This window comes from Hemitrygon akajei, chromosome 8 (genome assembly GCF_048418815.1).
Source record: "Hemitrygon akajei chromosome 8, sHemAka1.3, whole genome shotgun sequence".
In the NCBI taxonomy this organism is placed as follows: Eukaryota; Metazoa; Chordata; class Chondrichthyes; order Myliobatiformes; family Dasyatidae; genus Hemitrygon; species Hemitrygon akajei.
The window spans coordinates 33489900-33514133 of record NC_133131.1 but is presented as its reverse complement, the minus strand read 5'-3'; the positions used below and the strand labels follow the sequence as shown (position 1 = coordinate 33514133).

Sequence of the window (24234 nt, the reverse complement as noted above, 5' to 3'; positions counted from 1 at the left end):
CTTTATTGCTTGCTTCTCTTTCTCCATCGGCAAGTAATGTGAATCCAAATGAGATGAAGAAAGGAGCATCAATCCTTCCGTCTTAAGTTTAGATGGCTTTATCATTTTCTTTTTCTTCTTCTTCTATATTATGTATTGCATTGAACTGCTGCTGCTAAGTTAACAAATTTCACGACAAATGCCGGTGATAATAAACCTGATTGATTTTGATTCTGAATCCAATCCACACTGACCTCGAATGCCATAGAACGGTTTGAAAATGTTCCAAACAGTACTAAGAACATAGTTATGATAGGCTATTGATGCCTTCACCCTGGAATATTTAGCATTGTGCAGTGAAGCAGAGAGTGTGCCTGCTGGCTTTTAGCACGTCCAACTGAACATGAATTAAAATAGCTTTTTCAGGTGCAATAATTCAACCCCTGCCGTGTGTTGCTGTATAGAAAAGGCTGAAGTCAAGAGGTTCTGCCTCTTCTCTATATTTTGCCCTGGTAATAAGAAGGGTAAACCAGTTCACTCTGTTTTGTACAAGGCCTCCACGTCAGTGATGTTGTGTTCAGTGCTAAAACAAATAACTGCAAGATTACTAAATTGACCTTTTCCAACTGTTTTGTGTATTTTAGTTTCTTGGCCACAACTTTATTTCACTTTTACAACAACATACAGACGATATTGATACAAGCAAATTCTTGACAATGCTAGTTGGAAATCGATACCTGTGCCAGTCTGCTGCTGACAGTCAGTGCTGTCGGATGCCATGTTCACTCCCTCTCAAACAGTGTCAATCAAGGCTCCACGTAATTCAAGCTGATTCTTTCCTTCCATTTCTTTTCTTTTCCTTTGCAAGGCAACTCTAATAATGAGGCCGACAACATCCAAAAATGGAGCTTTCCATCATGAAATAATGTGAATTTAACAAGATAACATTGGTGATCACGTTGAAAGCCAATTCAGCAAAACTAGATCAAAGCCTGACTCAACAAAATATCGTAATTCCAATTCCAAAACCAACCTGCGCTCCATCATTGTAGCATTTCTATTCAATATAGTTTATGGCATTTCTAGTCAATGTACAGTACATCAGTACCAGTATTTGAATAAGTAGTGTCAAATGTGAAAGCAGTTTACCACATAATAGATTCATGCACATTGGAATCTCAATGATCAAGTTCAGACCAACCGTTAAAGGTTGAGTGACAACATGAAATCCCAAATGATAATGGTTGTCGCGAGGTAATAGTGATACTTATTTCATTTATCAATAGTTAGCCTTGAACAAAGTACTTTACAGTGTGTACCAATCAATTTTAAACACAGATAATCTATTAATTTATTGAATAGATATTTCCAAACATTTTTCTCATTTGATGATATATAACATTCAAACAAAATTAGATTTTATTTTAAAATCTGAAAATAAAAATAAAATAAAAGGCTGTCCTTAAGAAATAATCCAATTTGAGTGTGTGTTAGTCACTCAAATATATTGGTGGTTGTTGTTATGTCCAAGCCTATTGTAATATTGCTCTGTGTTTTTTAGTTTATTTTGCTACTAAGAAATCCAGTTTCCTTTGGATTGTGCTAGCTCAGGATTAGGTTGCTTGCTTCAAGACATTTTTAATTGTCCACTTTTGTCCTGTGCATTGTTGCAAAACCAGCTCAATCCCAAATTCAGCTCTTTTGTTATTTTCCACCTCCAAGCAGCGACCAGTTTCCAGATTAAGGATGGATCCATTCTGAGGAGACATAAGATAACCTCAATCATAAATATTGTCACTTACAGTAAAACTGGCTACTTTTAACTCAAAATAATAATGGGACAAATGCAGGAAAATATGACAAGCTTAGGTGTGCATCTTGGACTAGTTAGGTGAAGGGGTTATTTCAATGCTGAATAGCTCTAAAACTCTCCTTCAACAAGTCACAAACTTCATTGAAAAAATATGTATTTCTCAACATAATCTTTCTTTCATTGTTACAGGAGGTGCTAAATTAAGCTAAGTTACTAGTTTTTTATATTGTCAGAGCCACACTCTTTAACATAGGTTGAGGCAGGCAAATGTCTTTAGGCATCAGCCCACTGCAGCTGTCAAGGAGACTGGGCTTTCATCTTGTCAACGGCATTGCCAACATTGAAAGAAATTTCAGTCTTCATTCGAATATGATTATCAGTTTAACAAACAGCAAAAACCACAGTCTGTTAGTTCATTTTCTCCAGGTGAGGCAGTGGAAATATTAGAGCTACAATATTGGCTGAGTTGAATCCCTGCCCTTGCCCCTGAAAACTTTGCATGTAATATGACTGGTGCATATTAACTTTAGTTCAGTATTCTCTGTCAATGTATTAGCAATCCATTCTCTCATCATCCATCTTAATAAGGTTGTTATGTCAAGAATTCATCAAATAAATTATTTGTTGCAATCCAGTTTTGGAGAATTTTATGCCGAATATGATTAATTTTAATAACCAAAATAAAACTCTCCATATTAGGTGGGTAACTGATTTCTGCAAACCTGATGTTCCCTACAATTCATATATACAAAGTTCTCTCCTCCCCACTTCTTCCTGGGACAAATCTCACTGGTTAGGACTTGCTGATATTATCATGAGATCTTCATTTCAAGACTATTTTGTACCATACCTGACTACCTGTGGGAGTTCAAACAGACATAATCAGAGGCAACATGACATTATGACATTAGAATTCAGCATTCAATGAGTTAACTTATTTTATGACAGGCTATCTATTGTAAACAATTTAGGTTGCCATGGGCTGTCAGAGATCTTGACACCCAGGAACTTGAAGCTGCTCACTCTCTCCACTTCTGATTCCTCTATGAGGATTGGTATGTCTTCCTTTGTCTTACCCTTCTTGAAGTCCACAATCAGCTCTTTCATCTTACTGACATTGAGTGCAAGGCTGTTGCTTTGACACCACTCCACTAGTTGGCATATCTCGCTCTTGTATGCCTTCTCGTCTCCATCTGAGATTCTACTAACAATGGTTGTATCATCAGCAAATATATAGATGGTATTTGAGCTATGCCTAGCCACACAGTCATGGGTATAGAGAGAGTAGAGCAGTGGGCTAACCACATACCACTGAGTTGTACCAGTTTTAATCATTAGCGAGGAAGAGATATTATCACCAATCCGCACAGACTGTGGCCTTCCAGTTAGGAAGCTGAAGATCCAATTGTAGAAGGAGGAACAGAGGCCCAGGTTCTGTAACTTATCTATCAAGATTGTGGAAAAGATGGTGTTAAGAGCTGAGTTATACTCAATGAACAGCATCCTGACATAGATGTTTCTATGGTCCAGGTGGTTTAAGGCCGTGTGAAGAGCCTGTGTCTGCCATTGACCTATTGTGGCGATAGGCAAATTGCAATGTGTCCAGGTCCTTGCTGAGGCAGGAGTTCAGTCTAGTCATGACCAATCTCTCAAAGCATTTCATCACTGTTGATGTGCGTGCTGTTGGGCGATAGTCATTAAGGCAGCTCACATTATTCTTTTTAGGCACTGGTATAGTTGTTGCCTTTTTGAAGCAAGTAGAAACTTTTGCCCATAGCAGTGAGAGGTTGAAAATGTCCTTGAATACCCCCGCCAGTTGGTTGGCACAAGTTTTCAGAGCCTTGCCAGGTACTCCGACAGGGCCTTCCACCTTGCCCTCTTCACCCTCTTTAAAGACAGCCTGACATTCGCCTCTGAACAGAGATCACAGGGTTATCAGGTACAGCAGGGATCTTAACAGCTGTAGTTATATTCTCCCTTCCAAAGTGGACACAGAAGGTGTTGAGTTCATCTGGCAGTGAAGCATCACTGCTATTCATGCTATTGGATTTTGTTTGCGAGGGTATTTCCTTCAAGTTTTTACTGGCATCAAGGCAGACCTATTCTTATGATTTACATAGACAGGTCAGGATCCCTCCCTCAAATTCTTCCTCTCTTTCTCTCTCTCATACTCACACACACACCCAAGAGAAAGCCGTCAGAAGAAACTAGAGCCAGAGCAAAATCCTGCCCTCTACTAATTTCAGCAGATTGGGGCAGCTGAAATGAACTAGGGTGACCTGATTTCAAGAGCTGTAGATCAGGCAGTCTTGGGACAGTTAGTCTGCATGTTGGCACTACCTAGAAAGTGGCAAAATCACATATATTATTCATCTTTATAAGTCACAGAAGAAACAGGAAGTACCTAACGTCAACAGTTTATTCTGTTCAGTTATTCATTTAGTGTAAAATTTAGTAGCTTGATTATTTAAATTTGGTTTCTATTAGCTTCATAAATACACATGATTGCAAGAGTAGAGATTGCTGGATTCAATATATAGAGCCAGGTCACATTCAGAATCAGGTTTATTATCACCGACATATGACATGAAATTTGTTAACTGAGCAGCATCAGTTCAATGCAATACATAATCTAGAAGATAAAATAATAATAATTTAAATATAATAATAATAATAATAGTGATAATAAATTACAGTATACATATGAAATAGATTAATAACGTGCAAAATCAGAAATACTGTATATTTAAAAAAAGTGAGGTAGTGTCCAGGGGTTCAAAGTCCATTCAGGAATCAGATGGCAGAGGGGAAGAAGCTGTTCCTGAATTGCTGAGTGTGTGCCTTCAGGCTGATGGTCACAGTGAGAAAAGGGCATGCCCAGGGTGCTGGAGGACACTGCCTTTCTGAGACACCGCTCCTAGAAGATGTCCTGGGTACTTTGTAGGCTAGTACACAAGATGAAGCTGAATAGATTCACAACCTTCTGCAGCTTCTTTCGGTCCTGTGCAGTAGCCCCCCCCGCCCACCACCATACCAGTGTTGATTGTCAGCGAGGAGGATATGTTATCACCAATCCAGTTAGGAAGTCGAGGATCCAGTTGCAGAGGGAGGTAGAGAGGCCCAGGTTCTGCAACTTCTCAATCAGGATTGTGGGAATGATGATATTAAATGCTGAGCTATAGTCGACGAACAGCATCCTTACGTAGTTGTTTGTGCTGTCCAGGTGGTCTAAAGCCATGAGGAGAGCCAATGAGTTTGCATCTACTGTTGACCTATTGTGGCAATTGGCAAATTGCAATGGGTCCAGGTCCTTGCTGAGGCAGGAGTTCAGTCCAGTCATAACCAACCTCTCAAAGCATTTCATCACTGTCGAGGTGAGTGTTACCGGGCAATAGTCATTAAGGCAGCTCATGTTATTCTTTTTAGGCACTGGTATAATTGTTGCCTTTTTGAAGCAAGTAGAAACTACTGCCGGTAGCAGTGAGAGGTTGAAAATGTCCTTGAATACTCCCGCTAGTTGGTTGGCACAGGTTTTCAGAGCCTTACCAGGTATTCCATCAGGGCCTTCCACCTTGCCCTCTTTACCCTCTTTAAAGACAGCCTAACATCAGCCTCTGAGACCGAGATCACAGGGTCTTCAGGTGCAGCAGGGATCTTCACAGCTGTAGTTGTGCTCTCCCTTTCAAAGTGAGCATAGAAAGCATTGAGTTCATCTGGTAGTGAAGCATCGCTGCCATTCATGCTATTGGGTTTCGCTTTGTAGGAAGTAATGACCTGCAAACCCTGCCAGAGTTGCCGTGCATCCAATGTTGCCTCCAATCTCATTCAAAATTGTCTCTTCACCCTTGAAATAGCCCTCCACAAATCATACCTGGTCTTTTGGTACAGGGCTGGGTCGCCAGAATTGAATACCACAGATCTAGCCTTCAGCAGAAGATATACCTCCTGGTTCATCCACGGCTTTTGGTTTGGGAATGTACAGTAAGTCTTTGTAGGCACACACTCATCCGCACAGGTTTTAATGAAGTCAGTAACAACTGCAGCATACTCATCCAGGTTTGAAGACGAATCCCTGAATACAGTCCTGTCCACCGATTCAAAGCAGTCCTGTAGGCGCTCCTGTGCTTCCCTTGTCCATACCTTCTTGATCCTCACTACTGGTGCTGCAGTCTTCAGTCTCTGCCTATACTCAGAGAGTAGAAGTTCAGCCAGGTGATCAGACTTCCCGAAGTGAGGGTGTGGAATAGCAGCATAGGTATTCTTGATTGTGGTGTAGCAATAGCCGTGTGTTGTTTCCTCTGATATTGCAAGTGATCTGTTGATGGCAATTGCTTAGTGATTTTTTTCGGAATAGCCTGGTTAAAATCTCCCAAAACGATGGTGAAGGAATTAGGGTGCACTGTCTTTACCATTGTTGATCACACATCTATTACTTGACGAGTTATTGCAAATTTAAGGTTCACTCAGAGGACACAAAGACCACTTCCATGAGCGATAAGTAATCCAATGCTCAAGAAAATATCAACTGAAAATCCATGAATTAATTACATCCTTCAAGGAGCTTAAGGTTTAAAAAGGCAAAACCTGTGGCTTATCACTCAAATACTCCAAATTCTTTAAGTATATATTTGCATTACCCTTATTCAGACATAATTTATTTATTTTATCATGCATTTTTCCCGACCTTTTGCTATTTTATCTTCACAGCCTACTTTTTCCTTCATTCTGGGCATGTTCCGTTTTCCATTTTATTAGATAATAAATTCAGCATGAATTTAAAACAGACATAATGACAAGAGACTGTGAAGTACTGCCTTATAGCAGGTCAATGATTAAAATGACCTACTAAATGTTTCTCTAGTCATAGAGTCATAGAGCACTACAGCACAAAAACAGGCCCACTGGCCTGCACCTATACCATTGACCCCCATACCCCTCCCACTCATGTGCTTATCTGAGCTCCTCTTAAGTGTTGCAATCAAATCCACATCCAACACTTACCCTGGCAGCTTGTACCACACTCGCACCACCCTCTGAGTGAAGAGGTTCCCCCTCAAGTTCCTCTTAAACACTTCACCTTTCACCCTTAACCTATAAACCCTAGTTCTAGCCTCACCCAACCTCAGCAGAAAAAGCCTGCTTGCATTTACCGTATCTATATGCATTATAATTTTGATTTTATTCTATCAAGTCTTCCCTCATTATCCTACACTCCAGGGAATAAATTCCTAACTTACTTTATCTTTTCCTATAACTTATGTCTTCAATTTCCTAGCAACATTTTTGTAATTTTACAATGAAATCTTTCAAATATCCCATATCAAACAAATCACACCCATAAGCGCTATTGATGAATACCGTGGGATATTGCCCGTGATTTTCCAACACCTGACTCTGGGTTTGGGACATGTTTCAAAGCAGGCATTTAGAAAATTGGTCTGTATGGAGTAACGGCTTTCAAGGAATATTAATGATTTGGTGCTGGAGGTGAGGTTCCCTGCTGTGAAAGGCTACAGTAAATAAGGGAGAAAATCTCTGCATGGGTAGGTAGGTTACCACTAACCTGGACAAAACGCCAAGACTTCTGGTAAACATTTTTCACTTTTTCACAATCCAGAAGCTGAGGATGCTGACTTTTCTTGTTATCCACCAGGCATTGTGTTTCAGGCAGCTGGATAATAGATCCCAGGGATCCGAGATATATAAGTCTTTCTTTTGTATACCTGACCAGCTGAAAAAGAGAAACATGCAATAGAAATTGTCCTAGTTGTAAAACAATATTTCAATATTACTACTGCTTACTAGCAGCATAACATAGATCATGAAGATGTAGTTACTTCAGCACAGATAGAAGTCACTTGGCCTATCAAATGTTTATACCAATTACGAGAAGAGTAATCACTTCAGTCCATTTTCCCTCCACTTTCCCTACAGCCCTGCAAAATATCCTCTCACCTGTTTCCATCTTATTCCCTGGCTGTGTTTCTGCCACCTCTATAGGCGGTGAATTTCACATCCTGAATTTTGTCCAAAATTTTAAATTGGTGATTTTGAAGTATCTACTACTTGAATTGGCATTTTGCTATGCATTACTTCAAAACCAACCATGATTTTGTACATCTCTAGCAGATCTGCTCTTGGTCAAGGTCAACAGCCCCAGCCTGTAACTGAAATCCCTCACCCCAGAAAACATTTTCTGCATCCTCTCGAGGGCGTTCACCAAAAGTAGCCGAATAAATCTTTTTATCATTTTGAAGCAACTTCCAATTGTTTTTGAATAAATATGTCAGACATAACTGTCCCCAAATCTCTCTGTGGCAGTGTTGGTGAACTGTTGTGTGAGATAGGAAGGTGTGTGGTATTATCTGATACAATGGGGCCAGCATATAGGGGTACTGCCACTGACCTCTGTTTCAGCTAGAAGAGCAGCAAATATAGGATAAACCTTGCTCCACTGACCGATTGGTCTCCAGTGACCTTTAATGGAATCCCGCAGAAGGATTGAGGAGAAGATCAAGCCTGGGTGAACAAGCTGGTGTTGACTTGGGTACTAGTATTCACTGCGTTTTATTAACATCTCTGGCAAAATGTGGCAGAGAGCCCAGCTTCTGGGCAATGAGACCTCATCAAAAGTTTTGACCAGTTTCTGATTTCCATTAAGACCCTCCGTTGGTCGAGGTCGACCGTGGATGCTGCATTCTAGCCGTCTTGTGCAAACCAGGGTAATACCATATGAAAAGCAAGCTGTTGCCCATACATAAGGCTCCCTCTCTCCACGCAGCGGTTGAATCCAAAGGAACGGCAAACACTGATACAGTCTGGCACCAGCGGTGTCACAGCAGTTGCCAGTCAGTGTTGAACTCCACGTAGGACTGCTTTAGGGACTCCGTCTCTGAATTTTTCCTCAGAGTTTACTTCCGAAACCTTCCTCATGATTGGCTATATCCATAAGACAGCGGAGTCTTGAGATCTCCTTCTCCTAGGAGCCAACTTTCAGTATACAAGATTAAAGGCCACAAGCTGGATGTGATAAGTGAAGACCATTGATCAAAGTTTGCTCATCCATGCTCTAGCAAATCTGTGGAATAAATTTAAATCACGACTATGTGTATTGCACCTATGAAATGAATCGACAGTAAGCAAGTCTCTTAATAGTCTTCCTGGAACCAAAGGTCTCACTGCTTCTTCCTTCCTTTGATGATGTTACAACAATTTCAAATTTACATTTTAGTTCATTGATTGCTTCAGGTACATTACTATTGTATCTCTTCCAACTTTGTTGTTTGGCGAAATGGATGATTGCATTACATTGCCTTTCCCTAAAGACCACAGTCAGACTCTGAAGATGCTTTTCCTTTCTACGTGTGTGTCAAATACTCACCTTTGCAATCGCCTGGGCTGGCGTGAACGCCTCACTGACAACGGACTAACGTAGGCCTGTGGCTGGGTGAGCTCATTTGAAGTAAACCTGAAGCTTCTGTCTAATGGACGTAAACATTGTTCAGATACTGGAGGACCTCACAAAGCAAGAACCAGATACAAATGGGTGTAATTATTCCCAGCCTTGTGAGAGAAAGCCAACCTTTTAAAGACACATTGTACACAGTGAACAAGAGATTTTCAATACTGAATTCTGCTGCCACCTGAGCTGTTCCACTCTGACTTAGAAATCTATCTTTTGGCTGGCCTAATGTTGCTGTCAGAGAGTCTGATCAACAGGTTGCATTGTTGCTTCGGTTCAAATGAGACCGAAGTCAAATATCAGCTCATTTCAACACAAATGTGTGGTGCAATCGATTTATAGATGGTGATGGGGAATAGAAGCTCCAGAACAATCTATTTTTAGATAATCAGTATTTTTTACAGTGTGTTATATTTTCCCACACATTATCTGGGAAAATATTTAATTTCCGTTCTAAGCATTGCCTAACATAAGGTCATTTCTTAGGTTTATTTTCCCAAAATTTTCAGAGCTTATAAACAGCAGTAGTTCATCAGCTGCTGTTCGTAAAATTCATGTGCGCTCCACACTCCAGCTAAATAACTTTCAGAGTACAGCTAACCCTTGAGCTCTAGGCTGAAAGACACGGTTTTCAAACTGTCAAGCATTTAAAATTGTGCCCACATTTCTGAGAACCAGGATCTTCCAAGGAACTTCACAGTCTTTGATCTGGGGGAGTGGGGGTTGGGGTGGAGAAAAGGGAAGCTGGGTGGTCCCAAACCCTACACTATCAATTGAACAGAGAATCAATTAAATCCCTAAAGTTGACTTCCATGAGACGACAGAGCTAATAAATTGCAGGTATGGGATTGTAACTCTCTGTAACACTAGACAAAAATAATCAGTGAGAATTATTAACCGAGAAACTTTTCTCCATCACATCTGTCTGATTCCTTCTGCAAGCCACTGCCAACAAGGATTTCTGTCTTTTTGGAGTGGATCCATAACAGAATTTTCTTTAATATTGCAATTAAAAACAAAAATAATTTATAAAATATTTCAATGTGATACTTAATGGAAACATTGCAATCAATACTCAGTTAAATTTTCAATATCAAAATCCATCTGTTGAGTCCTGCAGTGTACCTGATTTAACATTAGAGGACGCCAGAGGAGCATCTTACACTGCAGGAAATCCAGACAATTTTCTCTGCGTTCCCTACCACAAGAACAGTTACCCGACAAACAAGTTCCATTTTCTGTTGTATATGTGCATCGCTTGAAACTTAAAATCTAAAATGATTGTTATTCTTTGAAATCTTTATGGTATTTGTGAAATATGTACAATGGGTTCTTTCTGAATGTTCTGAGTCTTCCGTTAATGAATATGCTGTTTCAAGAAATTTCATCATAATATAGTGAGGATTGGCAATCATGGCACAACGCTTATTGCTGATGGATCCTGTGACTGGGATTTGTTCCTGTCTTTCTGGAGTTTGCAAATTCCATCCCCCACCAACTCTCACCAGCCATGGATATGGGAGAGAGAATACATTATAGGGCTGCAGGGAAATAGAAGAGGGGAGAAAACAACACACACAAAATGCTGGAGGAACTCAGCAGGTCAGGCAGCATTTATGGAAAAGAGTAAACAGTCAATGTTTCATAGAAACATAGAAAACTTACAGCATAGTACAGGTCCTTTGGCCCACAATGCTGCGCCAAACATGTCCCTACCTTAGAAATTACCTAAGGTTACACATAACCCTCTATTTTTCTAAGCTCTATGTACCTATCCAGGAGTGTCTTGAAAGACCCTATCGTATCTGCCTCCACTGCCGTCACCCACAGCCCATTCCACACTCTCACCACTCTCTGAGTAAAAAACTTACCCCTGACATCTCCTCTGTACCTACTTCCAAGCACCTTAAAACTGTGCCATCTCATTGTAGCCATTTCAGCCCTGGGAAAAAGCCTCTGACCATCCACATGATCAATGCTTCTCATCAACTTGTACACCTCTATCAGGTCACCTCTCATCCTTCGTCGCTCCAAGGAGAAAAGGCCACGTTCACTCAACATATTCTCATAAGGCATGCTCCCCAATCCGGGCAATCTCCTCTGCACCCTTTGGATGGTTTCCACATCCTTGCTGTAGCAAGATACTCCAGGTGGGGTTTGACCAGGGTCCTATATAGCTGCAACATTACCTCTTGGCTATTAAACTAAATCTCATGATTGATGAAGGCCAATACACCGTATGCCTTCCTAACCACAGAGTCAACCATCTCACACTTTTCTGGGTTGAACTCCATGTGCCACTTCTCAGCCCAGTTTTGCATCCTATCAATGTCCCGCTGTAACCTCTGACAGCCCTCCACACTGTCCACAACACCCCCAACCTTTGTGTCATCAGCAAACTTCCTAACCCATCCCTCCACTTTCTCATCCAGGTCATTTATAAAAATCATGAAGAGTAAGGGTCCCAGAACACATCCCTATGGTACACCACTAGTGACTGACCTCCATGCAAAATATGACCCGTCTACAACCACTCTTTGCCTTCTGTGGGCAAGCCAGTTATTTTTTTTGGTAATTTTTTTAAATTGAAGTTCATCATCAAACAAACATTTCTATAAGATGTATTTCAGACATTGTATCATATAGTCATATTTATCACAAATCTCCACAAAGTATTTATCTGAGGTATACACTTATAGAAAAGAGTGGAAAGAAAAAACAAACAAAAGGAAAGAACTATGTACAAGTAGGGAGTGATCTTTTTTTTCACAACAGATTCATTGATTTGTGAGAATAAAATCAGGCCTATGAGGCATTACGTAGTTAAACCATTTTTCCCAGTATGAATCAAATTGTTCCAAATTAGATAAAATTCTCTTACGTTTGATTGGATTTAATAGCCCATTGACATTAAAAGAAATGAATTTTACCTTGTCCTTAGCCATCTGTATTTATCTGTCAATGTATCATTGAAATTAGAATAAAACTTAATCGATCTACTCTCTGAACAAATAAGAACCAAGAAACGCAAATAATAACAAAAATGGCAACGAACGTGTGATTCCAAGGCTGAGGTCTCTAGTAGATGACCCTGTGTTGAGCTAGAGGAAATGTCTAGCCGTGGGGGATAACCCCTCTTACTTGTGAGCTGAGGGCCCCCATTGCAGTATTCATAAAAGTCAGTGAAGAAATCCACTACACAGAAAAGATTTCCCTGTGTACTCCTCCTATATATATATATACACACACACACACAAATATATATATATATATACACACACACACACATATATTACATATATATATATATATATATATTCTCATTTTGGTGGGGGAAAAGGAGTAAGTGAGCGAATAAAGAATAACTACCGTAGATTCCGGATTTTAAGCCGCTACTTTTTTCCCACATTTTGAACAGCTTTGAACTTTGCGGCCAATAATCCGAAGCGGCTAATGCATGATTTTTTTCATGCCGCCTCGTAAACATTTTGCCTCATAACAGTAGACCAATAAAATTGATGAGTAGTTCACAGTCCAATGAAATTGTACGATAAATCAAGCGCACTTTCACAATTAAATTATTGTAAATCAGTCATTTGTACTCACCCTCATCAACATGGAAAACACTCGAAGCATTGTGCTGCCTACTTAGTTTAAACTATATTTGTTTTCTGTACTACATCGTGGGATGCTATGACGTCACACCCGGTTTCGCGGTGTCTTGTGGGAAAATGCCGGTTTGCGATAAACGGAAAGGAGGGGGGGAGCGCATTACGCGAGCGGCTTTGGATCTGAGCGAACTTTGCTTTTAAGTTAAAGGTGATCAATAACTTTTCCTGGTAGGCTGCAATATATATATTTTTTTACCAGTCGTTAGGAGATATTGGAATGTTGTTCAGTAAAGAAGTATACGCAACGTATATTTAAAAGTAGCCGCGTACGGGCACGGTTCGAAAAAAAGCATTTGCAATATGTATTTGTTTTTGTTACCATATGGATTTAATTAAAAGTTAAAAAAATCCTCACGTGTAATATCTTTCTGTGTAAATATCTCATATTACAACGTGGGACACCTGCGGCCGAAAATCCGGTGCGGCCTAAAATCCGATGCGGCCTTTACAATTAAAAAATTGATTTTATTTCTAAAATTAGAGCCAGCGGCTTTTAATCAGGTGCGCTCTGTAGTCCGGAATCTACGGTAAGTAATATAAAATCCACATTATAATAAGTATTTCTCGAGATAGGTATATCACTGTCTACTTTTGCTTCCGTTTAGCTTCTCAACATTTTTAAAGTTAGCCAAACCTTATGGCTCTTCTGAAGGGGGTGAGGACTGTCTTTGGGAAACTCCCGGTCTCTTCCTGATATATTTCTCTCGGCCTCCTCCCGTATCCTGCCTTCTCGATTCTCACACTATTTCCCAAGCAGAGCAGGATAATTCCTCAGTCGGGGGCAAGCCAGTTCTAGATCCACAAAGCAATGTCTCCTTGGACCTCATGCCTCCTTACTTTCTTAATAAACCTTGCATGGGGTACCTTATCAAGTGCCTTGCTGAAATCCATATACACTACACCTACTGCTCTACCTTCATCAATGTGTTTAGTCACATTCTCAAAAAATTCAATCAGGCTCAAAAGGCACGACCTGCCCTTGACAAAGCCATGCCGACTATTCCTAATCATATTATGCCTCTCCAAATTTTCATAAATCCTGCCTCTCAGGATCTTCTCCATCAACTTACCAACCACTGAAGTAAGACTCACTGGTCTATAATTTCCTGGGCTATCTCCACTCCCTTTCTTGAATATGGGAACAACATCTGTAACTCTCCAATCTTCTGGATCCTCTCCCGTCCCCATTGATGATGCAAAGATCATTGTCAGAGGCTCAGCAATCTCCTCCCTCACCTCCCATAGTAGCCTGGAATACATCTTGTCCGGTCCTGGTGACTTATCTAACTTGATGCTTTCCAAAAGCTCCAGCACATCCTTTTCCCTAATATCTACATGCTCAAGCTTTTCAGTCCGCTGTAAGTCATCCCGACAATCGCCAAGATCCTTTTACGTAGTGAATACTGAAGCACAGTACTCATTAAGTACCTCTGCTATCTCTTCCGGTTCCATACACACATTTCCACTGTCACACTTGATTGGTCTTATTCTCTCACATCTTATCTTCTTGCTCCTCACATATTTGTAGAATACCTTGGAGTTTTCCTTAATCCTGTCTGCCAAGGCCTTCTCATGGCCCTTTCTGGCTCTCCTAATTTCATTCTTAAGCTCCTTCCTCTTAGCCTTATAATCTTCTGTATCTCTATCATTACCTAGTTTTTTAAACTTTTTGTAAGCCCTTCTTTTCTTCTTGACTAGATCTACAACAGCCTTTGTACACCATGGATCCCGTACCTTACCATCCTTTCTCTGTTTCATTGGAACATACCTATGCAGAACTCCACGCAAATATCCCCTGACCATTTGCCACATTTCTTCCATATGTTTCCCTGAGAACATCTGTTTCCAATTTATGCTTCCACGTTCCTGCCTGATAGCCTCATATTTCCCTTTACTCTAATTAAACACATTCCTAATATGTCTGTTCCTATCTCTCTCCAATGCTATGGTAAATGAGATAGGACTGTGATCACTATCTCCAGAATGCTCTCCCACTGAGAGACCTGACACCTGACCCGGTTCATTTCCCAATACCAGACCAAGTACAGCCCCTTCTCTCATAGGCTTATCTACATACTGTGTCAAGAAACCTTCCTGAACACATCTAACAAACTCCACCCTATCTAAACCCCTCGCTCTAGGGTGATGCCAATTGATATTTGGGAAATTAAAATCTCCCACCACAACAACCCTGTTATTATTGCACCTTTCCAGAATCTGTCTCCCTATCTGCTCCTCGATATCCTTATTACTATTGGGTGGTCTATAAAAAAACACCCAGTAGAGTTATTGACCCCTTCCTTTTCCTAACTTCCACACACTGAGACTCCGTAGACAATCCATGATTTCTTCCTTTTCTGCAGCTGTGACACTATCTCTGATCAATAGTGCCACACCCCCACCTCTTTTGCCTTCCTCCCTGTCTATGAAAGCTGAGACCCTTCCTGAGGATTGGAAAGTAAAGGGAAGAAGTCAAAATAAGAAGGTAGGAGGAGGAGAGGAAGAAGTACAAGGTGGCAGGTGATTGGCGAAGCCAGGAGAGGGGGAGAGGTGAATTAAAGAGATAGGAATTTGGTGAAAGAGACAAGAGCTTGAGAACGGGGAATCTGATAGGAGAGGGTAGAAGACCATGGAAGAAAGGGTAGGGGGATGAGCACCAAAGGAGCAGGTAAGAAGAGAAAGTGTAAGAGGGAAACATGAATGGGTAATGGTGAAGGAGAGAAGGAATTGTCCTGCTGAGAGCTGACATGCATCTGGCGTATATAATGGGTGCATGATCTCCTTCTGTGTTGCATCAATTTACAATTGCTTTGTCGTATCTGTCTTGTAGGCAATACGGGCTTATCACTTCTGCTCACAGACAAAATGCATCCTCAGACCCTCAACAGAGGAAATATCCTTTTTGTTTCCCTCTGAGTTAAGAGACCGTTTTGATAACGTGGAACAAAAATGGAACACAGAGCTCCACATACGGTCTGACCAACAACCTGTAAAACTTCTGTTTCCCACACAACAATTAAAAAATAGGCATCCGTTAGTCTCAAGAAACCATGGATTTGCACCTTGGAAAGTTTCCAGGGCGCAGGCCTGAACAGGGTTGTATGGAAGACCGGCAGTTGCCCAAGCTGCAAGTCTCCCCTCTCCATGCCACTGATGTTGTCCAAGGGAAGGGCAAGGGCTGTTTACAGCTTAGCACCAGTGTTGTCACAGAGCAATGTGTGGTTAAGTTCCTTGCTCAAAAATACAACATGCTGCCTTAGCTGAGGCTTGAACGAGCAACCTTCAGATCACTAGACCAACGCCTTAACCACTCGGCCACGCACCAACACACTACAATTACATATTTATAATTACACCATACTAAATTGACTATTCATTGTTAGATATTGAGATTGTGTACATAACTTCATTCACATCACAGATAAATCGGAGAACAATGTTCTACTGCCTCTCTCTATGCCTGTATCTCTAGGTATTGGAGATTCACTACTAATACTACAAAGTTACAAAGCCATAGTGTTATACAGATTTTCTGAACCACTGAGACCAGACAGGCTATGAGGCAACAACTCACATTAATTCCACAATAATCCCAGTTTTTCTCTCCCCCCCCCCCCCCCCAGATTTGATGACTCACCTGCACACCGTGGGCAATTTACAGCGGCCAATTACCTGACCAACCTGCATGTGCAAGGGAGAAAGCTAGAGCACTCTAGAAAAGTTCACACTTCACGGGGAGAATGTGTGAATCCCGCTCAGACAGCGCCAGGAGTCAGACTGTGCTGTAGCAGTGAAGTAGAGTTCTGCCGGCTGCACCACTGTCTCTCCCATCAATTCCGTCTTTGCAAAATCCTCCAGATCTACTGGAAGGATAAGCATACCAGCATTTCTCCCCCTCAACACCATCTTCTTACTCTGGCTTCTATCAGCTTTCCTTTCCTAGCCTAATGAAGGGTCTTAGTCTGAAATGCCAACTGTGTATTCCCCTCCATGGATGCTGCCTGACTGGGTGAATTCCTTTAGCATCTTGAGTGTATAGCTCAGCATCAAAGCCTTGATTACCTTCAGCTGGCTCCATTAGACAACATTGTCCACTTGCCTGATGCCAGCCTTCCCAAACATGCTTCGCTATGGTAAGAGATCAGCTAGTGGGCAGGGCAAATGATTCAAGGATGCTCTCAAAGACTCCTTAGAAAAGTGCCACATCTTCACCCAAAGCCAATAATGCTCAAAATGGAGGAAAAGCATTTAGACTTGTGCTAGGAACATGGAGGAAAGGCATTCAGACTTATGCTAGGAACCTTGACTCCATTCATCAATATCCCCTGGAAGTTCAACATGAATGGCAGATGAAGAACATCACCTCATAACCCAACTAGCCCTGCAAGCATGAGCCCAATGAGACTGTGTTGCCCGATTAGGCCCATGTGAACAATTAACCTACTCATTCATAACTCTTTGGAACATGGGATGAAGCAGGATTACGCTGAGGAAACCACATCGTCTTGGGGAGAACGCACAAACTTCTTACAGACAGGGATGGAAATTCAATCCAGGTTGTGAGCACAGTAACAGCATTGTGTTGTCCATTTCACTATCATGACACCATTTGGAATGTCCATGACAAGGGCTACATAAAATCAAATCCTTCTTTTTAACCAAGAATATTTTCTGAAGTAACACGGGATTAAGATTTAACTGAAGGCATTCCTAGTCTGTGGACCTCAACACAGCAGAATGTATTGTAGCTCTTTTCTGCAGGCAAATATTCAAGGTACACTTCTCAAATTAATTATAGATCCAAATGACGTTCTGTCCTGTGGGGACATGTCTTATTCTGACTGTCAAAAGTCATTTCCATTGTGATTAGTTACTTTAGAAACTGCAGCTGCTTTTCCCATTGATAAGTGCCCGGTGTCCAGTTTCAAATATTCTGGGTATATGAAATAGCACGTGGAAGGTGCTTGGTCTCTTCTTCCTTTGTTTAAGACATGATCATTGGGAAGGCAAGCTCTGCACGCACTTTTAACTAAGTATGCTTATTGAGTATGTCTGTTGAGTAATCAACTTTGTCGTGGCTGTAACTTGGGGAACATGAATGTTTGGTCGAATTTTTACTGTTTGTAAATAAATGATTCATATACCTATTTGGAGTCAGTGCATTTCCTGTCTCACTTGCTGGACCCGCGAACCTGATACACACTCTGCATTCAAGTCTTCCAGAAAACAATTTGATAGCCTTCTCCATACAACAGTGTACTCTTGTGGCAAAGCTGGTAAGGCAAGTATTGCTATTCTCTCTCTTAGTAAGATCTCTACACTGTTACAGAACATTATAAGATAAAATATAGCCTAATTAGAAGCGTATTAAACTGATCTCAGCTATTCTCAAAGTCAACATCTCTAGTTTCAAGGACGAACTTCCTCTATAATTATTTGGAAATCAGGAAGACAATTCCACAGGAAGAATGCCATCGGTAAATTTTAAAATCCTAAACTTAAGAGAAATTATTGATGATAATGAAGTGCACTTATTGATCACTTGCATGTTGAAAGTCTCATCAATGTACGGTTATATTTGAAGAGAGATATTAGCAGAGAGGCAGGATGAGATTGTGCCAGCTGTCTCAAGTCAGGAAGCCTGGAAAAGTGCTTCCTTGGAACATATTGTAGATATTTTTTAATGCAGGTTTCCTGCCTGCAGCCAGACTGTTTTGCAAGGAGCCTGTCAGACTGCAGAGAAGCTCAGTGCATAAAAGCCATAGCCAGCTGAGTGCAAAGAGAGCTGACTGGAGGCTGGGCCAGAAGAGCTTGCAAAACAGAGGATCGATGGCAGTCATGGCGGGGAGGTTTGCTGCTGAATTTAGGGGCTGGTGTGTGGTGGCCTTTGCAGCGGGACTGTGTTTGATACAAATAGAAACAGGGTCCGAAAGGTGTAGTTGAGGAGACCAACGTTGCGAAACAAACCAATTATAGAGATAGACTTTTGGATATAGACTATTGTTGCAGGCAGAAACATTTCTGCTCCTAGTGGCCCCACTAGAGCTGATTTTGGTTAAAAACAGACTTGCTGAAAAAAATGACCCTCACTGGAACCATAGAGTCAACACTCAAGAGATTCTGTCAACTGCTCATTTCCCTCCATAGATGCAGCCTGACCCACTGAGTTCCTCCAGTATCTTGTGGCATTGAATTAAATAGTCAACGAACTGATTGTGAAATTAGTTAGCTGACCTTTGACCTGGATGAGCCTATGCTGAGTTAATGTCTATTTCATATTCATTAAGTTCTAACGTTGGGCTTAAAACAGTTTGGGGGCGGACAAGTTGAAAATTCACTTCATCCCAGCCACACATTCTTTACATTGATTCTGTATAAACAGTATAAAGGATGAACTTTTCTCTGTATCTTGGCATATGTGACAATAATATACCAATGACAATACTTTGCTTTATTGTAATAGGCATTCCAATGCTGCCTAGGTGACTCTTCATTAACATTAAATCAATAGAGTCCTGGTAGATCGTGGTCCTAAGGGTTTGTCACTTTTATTTCTACGTTGTGGAACTTAGTTTCTAACTGGTGAGAGCTGATCCTCCAATCTGACATGTGCCAAAACCTTCCATTATCTGTTAGATGCTAGCTAATTTTTATTGAGGAACATCTCTGCCAAGACTAGGAGTTATTACCTGTTGTGAATTGTGCCGTCAATCTGAGTGACATGATAAACCATTGCAAATGAGAGTTAGGCATCAAATGCAAAGTTGTGCATCTGGAGTCACATGCAGGTTGAATTCATTTCCTCAAGGGATCAGAGAACCTTATGGGCTTTTAAGGTAGTTGTGTAGTTTTAATGAAGCCTAAGACTAATACAACATTTTAATGACAGATTGAAATGACTTTTAAGGTAACCAGTAAAATCCCGGATGTTGTAAATCTGAAATAAAAAAAAGAAAATGGTGGAAGTACTCAACTGGTCAGGCAATATCTGTGCAGAAAGAAACAGAGTTAATATTGCAGGTTGAAAACCTTTCATCAGATCTAGATTTGAATTCCTCAACTGTTGTGGAGAGATTTTAGAACATGGCATCTGATCACAGGCAATACTGTACCACAGTGGTTGACACAATGCTTTACAGTACAGGCGACCTGGGTTTAATTCCTGCCACTGCCTGTAAGGGTTTGTACCTTCTCCCTGTGACCACATGGGTTTTCTCTGAGTGCCTCTGGGTTCTTCCCACAGTCCAAACGCCGTGCCATTTGGTAGGTGGATTGGTCATTGTAAATTGCCCTGTGGTTAGGTTAGGGTTAAATTGCTGGGTGGCGTGGCTTGAAGGGCTGATTCCATGCTGTATCACAATAAATAATATTTTTAGTCCTGATCTCTGGAGAACTGGCTAGGTATTGTAATTACTAAGTTACTATAACAGCTTCTTTTTTATTATGTTAATCTTGGCTTTCAGCACACATACTTGGAGAAAATACTGATGACTAATGAGAAGGTAGGCTTCTATTAAATTATGCTGCATTAACAGCCAATCTTGAGTGACTATTGATGAAAAATATGTGCTTCTTAGGTGGTCTAATTTTCTATTCCTGTTGACAAGGCACGATTGGAATCAATACCCTGTTGGCTTTCTCTGTCTGTTGTTTCAATAGAAGAAGTGAGTGAAGGTGTAGGCTTCTGGGGATAACAGGCTACTTTCTTTAACAAAATTGTACTGCTGTGTTAACTGTCTGTCTTTCTACTTCTATTTGTGGTGTCTGGAGCACAGGGAAGAGGAATGGTTACAGACGCTTCCATACCCTTGCCCTGCCATGCTATTGCCTATTTCTTCACCGTTCCTTCTGCTGTGCCGGCAACACAGCTTGCTGCTGCTAAGTCATGAACCTTTCACTTTAGTCTTGTCCATTCTAATAGAGTTCAGCCCTTTCACCAACAGCGTCACTTTGAATCTTCTACGAGAAGCCACAGGATTCCAACTTTGTACAGATCATTGATGCTGCTGGTTGAAGATGGAAAGGGCAAGGGAACAGGGGCTACTCCTGTATTGCAAAGAAAGAGCACAACGTGTATCTGTGTGGTAAATGTCTCCTTCTGGTCAGTCATTGCCCAGTTTCAGAAAAATTAATGTTAGTTCTTCTTCTTTTGCCTGTTACACCGCTGGCATTTAGGGCAGAAGCAAAGGTCCTCCATCTCTGGCGGCGTTCATGGCTTCCTTCATTGTGTCAGTAGCTTCCATTCGTTAGCAAAAAGAAATTAGGAATTTAGTTAACTTTGGTTCCAGCTTATGGGTCTACAAATGAAATCCTGAATCCTCCCTAAAAGCCCTCTGTACCTAATGGGGCATTTGTAATGTCAACGTAGCAATTTTGTTGATTATCTTATGTTACTATAACACCTTTCAGCATCCAAAGTCCAAGCTACACTGCAGCCAATTAATTACTTCTGAATTGTGATCCTAATGGCAAAGCTGGAAATGCTGTGGATAATTTGTGCCCAGCAAGCTCCCAACACAGCATCAAACAGGTAATGTTGGTAAATACACTGAATATTTCAGACAAAATTGAAATTATTAATTATCTAAATTATCAGAAAATATTAATAATACTATATTTTTCTCACCTCAAGCTTGTAAAAGCTGAGATACATCCATAGCCAAGCGCACTAATTTCTCAATTGGTCAGAACTTCTGAACTATTCTAGTGGTGTTTAGTATTGTGGCTTTCTGGAGATTTATATAAATATTGCTCTGTAGGCCTAATTGTTCAATGCTACTGTACAGTGACCTTGGACGATACCAGTTGTAGATATTACTATTGGGACAATGTATATCCTGTTCATGTTCTGTAGTCTTTCAATTTCCTCTTTTAATTCAGTATATTTCTGGTGCTTTTCACTCTATGTTATGTGTATTTGGAATGGCTGTATCTATTAAGTAAGTTGTGCTTACATGTTTAACCTGGAATATTATATCAGGACGGTTATTATAGATTGCCCTATCTGTGATAATGGATCAGTTGTAATATAAATTGTTGGACTCTGATTCTAAAACTGGATCAGGCCTGTATTTATAGTGAGGTATGGTGTCTTTTAAGAGCTTGTATTTTAATGCAAGATTTTATTGAATGGTATTTGCCTCTTGATTGTGCCTGTATAAATAATCAGATTGAGTTAAACTGCTGCAGGATCTTGTAATGTGTGGATTGTTTCTGGCATTTTCTGTGTTTACTGTCTTGAATTTGTTGGACTTTATGATGTATCTTTGATAATATTTGTATTAACCAGATGTCCTGTATTGCCGCAGGGAACTCTTCTGTTTCTGGGAAGAAGTCTCCAACTGTGAGCCAGGCATTCAACGTTTCCTTGTCAATATCTAGTCTTCCCAGATGGTGGGTGTGTCTTCCACTGGTTGAGTTTTTTCTTCTATAGTGATAATATCTTCATTTTTCTGGGTTGTGCTTTCATATAAGTTTAATGGTATGAACTTTTTTTTTATCAGAATTGCATATGCTTGCGTAAAATGCAGAATCCTGTTTTCTTTGATGAAAATATATCCTTAGAAGTTTTATCTGACTGTTGTATAAATTTTTTATGTCTGTTATTCCTCTTCTTCCTTCAGTCCTAGTGGTGTTAATCTAAGTGCGTTCGAGTCTACATAATGTTTTCTAAAATATGTCACTTCAGTTCTTATTTTTCTTTCTTAATGTTACACATCAGTTTCAGACTAAGATATTGTGCCAAAAGAATACATTAGTATGGGTATAGCAAAAGCGTTAATTGCCTTTGTTATATTTTAACTATTGAGCTCTGTTCGGCAAAATTTCTTAAGCCTTGAAGTAAATCCTGTCAAAAGCTTCCCTTTTTGGCACTATGATCTAGTTTCTTTGCTTGTTGACATCCAAACTGCTTACAGGTATATGTTTCATATTCATCCATCAGTTGTACTGTATCCTGCTGCTCTCTTTTATATCCTACCAGCTCTCTTGCACTTCTTTAAGTTTGATGTTCTGCACTTATCTAGTCCAAAGTTCATCTTTATACCTTTAGAAAATAGTTCTACTATTTGAATTAATTGCTTTAGTTTTACTGATGAAGACGTGTATAATTTCAAATCGTCCATGCAGGTGTGTCAATTCGCTTGCTTGTCTCTGATCTTATACATTATTTTCGTCCGATACAGTAAATTAATAAATATTTTTTTTTTCTCAGCTCAAGCTGGTAAGTTAATATCATTAATTAGTATAATTAGCTAAATATTGATGGGGAAATTCCTCTAATTCATTGAGGTCATTCGTAATGATCTGAGAGCTTCTGTTCATGCAACAGATACCGCTTTGAATATTTGAAAGATTCCCTTCATGCTGCACTGCATTTGAAGTCTGAAGCAAGACTCAGCAACTGAGCCAAGATTGAGGTCTTGGAAGTGAAATAGTTCATTGTTTGGCTTGCAAATTAGAACATATTCAGACCATGAGGATGAGAGGAGACTTGATAGAGGTGTACAAGATGATAAAAGGCAGAGATCGAGTGGATCGTCAAAGACTTTTTCCCAGGATGGAAAGGGCTAACACAAGAGGGCATAATTTTAAAGTGATTAGAGCAAAGTATAGGGGAAGTGTCAAGGTAAGTTGTTTGCACAGAGAGTGGTGGACGCATGGAACACCCTGCCAGGAGTGATGGCAGATACATTAGGGGCATTTAAGAAGCTATTCGAGACACATGGATGAAAGAAAAATGGGGGGGGGGGTTACATAGGAGTACATTTGAGTATAAATAGGTGATCTTAGAGTACATTAAAAGGTTGGCACAACATGGGGGGGGGCGAGGTACTGTGCAGTAGTGATCAATTTTGTATTATATATGCTCTGTAGCTTGACTCAGAAGAATGTAAAACTTCATTCACTAATAAAGCTGTAAGGAAGCTCATGGGAGTCTCAGCTAAATTGCAGTCATTTTGTTATGTTCATTTGTCAGAGCCTGACATAAATGATGAGGAGATTCTGATTGTGGTTTCTGCCTGGTTGCCTTATCTGTAATTGAGATACAAGTTAATTACCTATTCTATCACCCATGGAAGAAATTCCTGAAATCTCCGGAAGCATCCACCAAAGAGCAAAATATAAGATTTGTATCATTCCGGAGCACATTCAGAATGAGACATGCAATTAATATTGACATGATCACTGAGTTTCGCCTTGAAGGGTAAATAGAAGAAAATCAGCTTCCTCAATTGCACAAGTATTGAAATGCCCTGTATTGGCTAAGGCTGTGTTAAATGCCAGGGAGCCACCAGATGGATTCACAC

The 24234-nt window shown here is 40.4% G+C and overlaps 1 protein-coding gene across 2 annotated transcripts in view; it reads right to left on the bottom strand.

The window, feature by feature from the left end:
* Positions 1-591: 591 nt before the first annotated feature.
* Positions 592-24234, bottom strand: part of galnt17 (polypeptide N-acetylgalactosaminyltransferase 17) — a 462724-nt gene continuing 439081 nt past the window's right edge. For both annotated transcript variants that reach the window (XM_073053568.1, XM_073053567.1), the window contains exons 11-12: positions 7356-7523; positions 592-1736 (exon numbers count right to left, since the gene is read on the bottom strand). In XM_073053568.1, coding sequence (XP_072909669.1) covers positions 1593-1736; positions 7356-7523 — 312 coding nt within the window. In that variant the 3' untranslated portion in view covers positions 592-1592. The remainder of the gene's footprint in view (positions 1737-7355; positions 7524-24234) is intronic.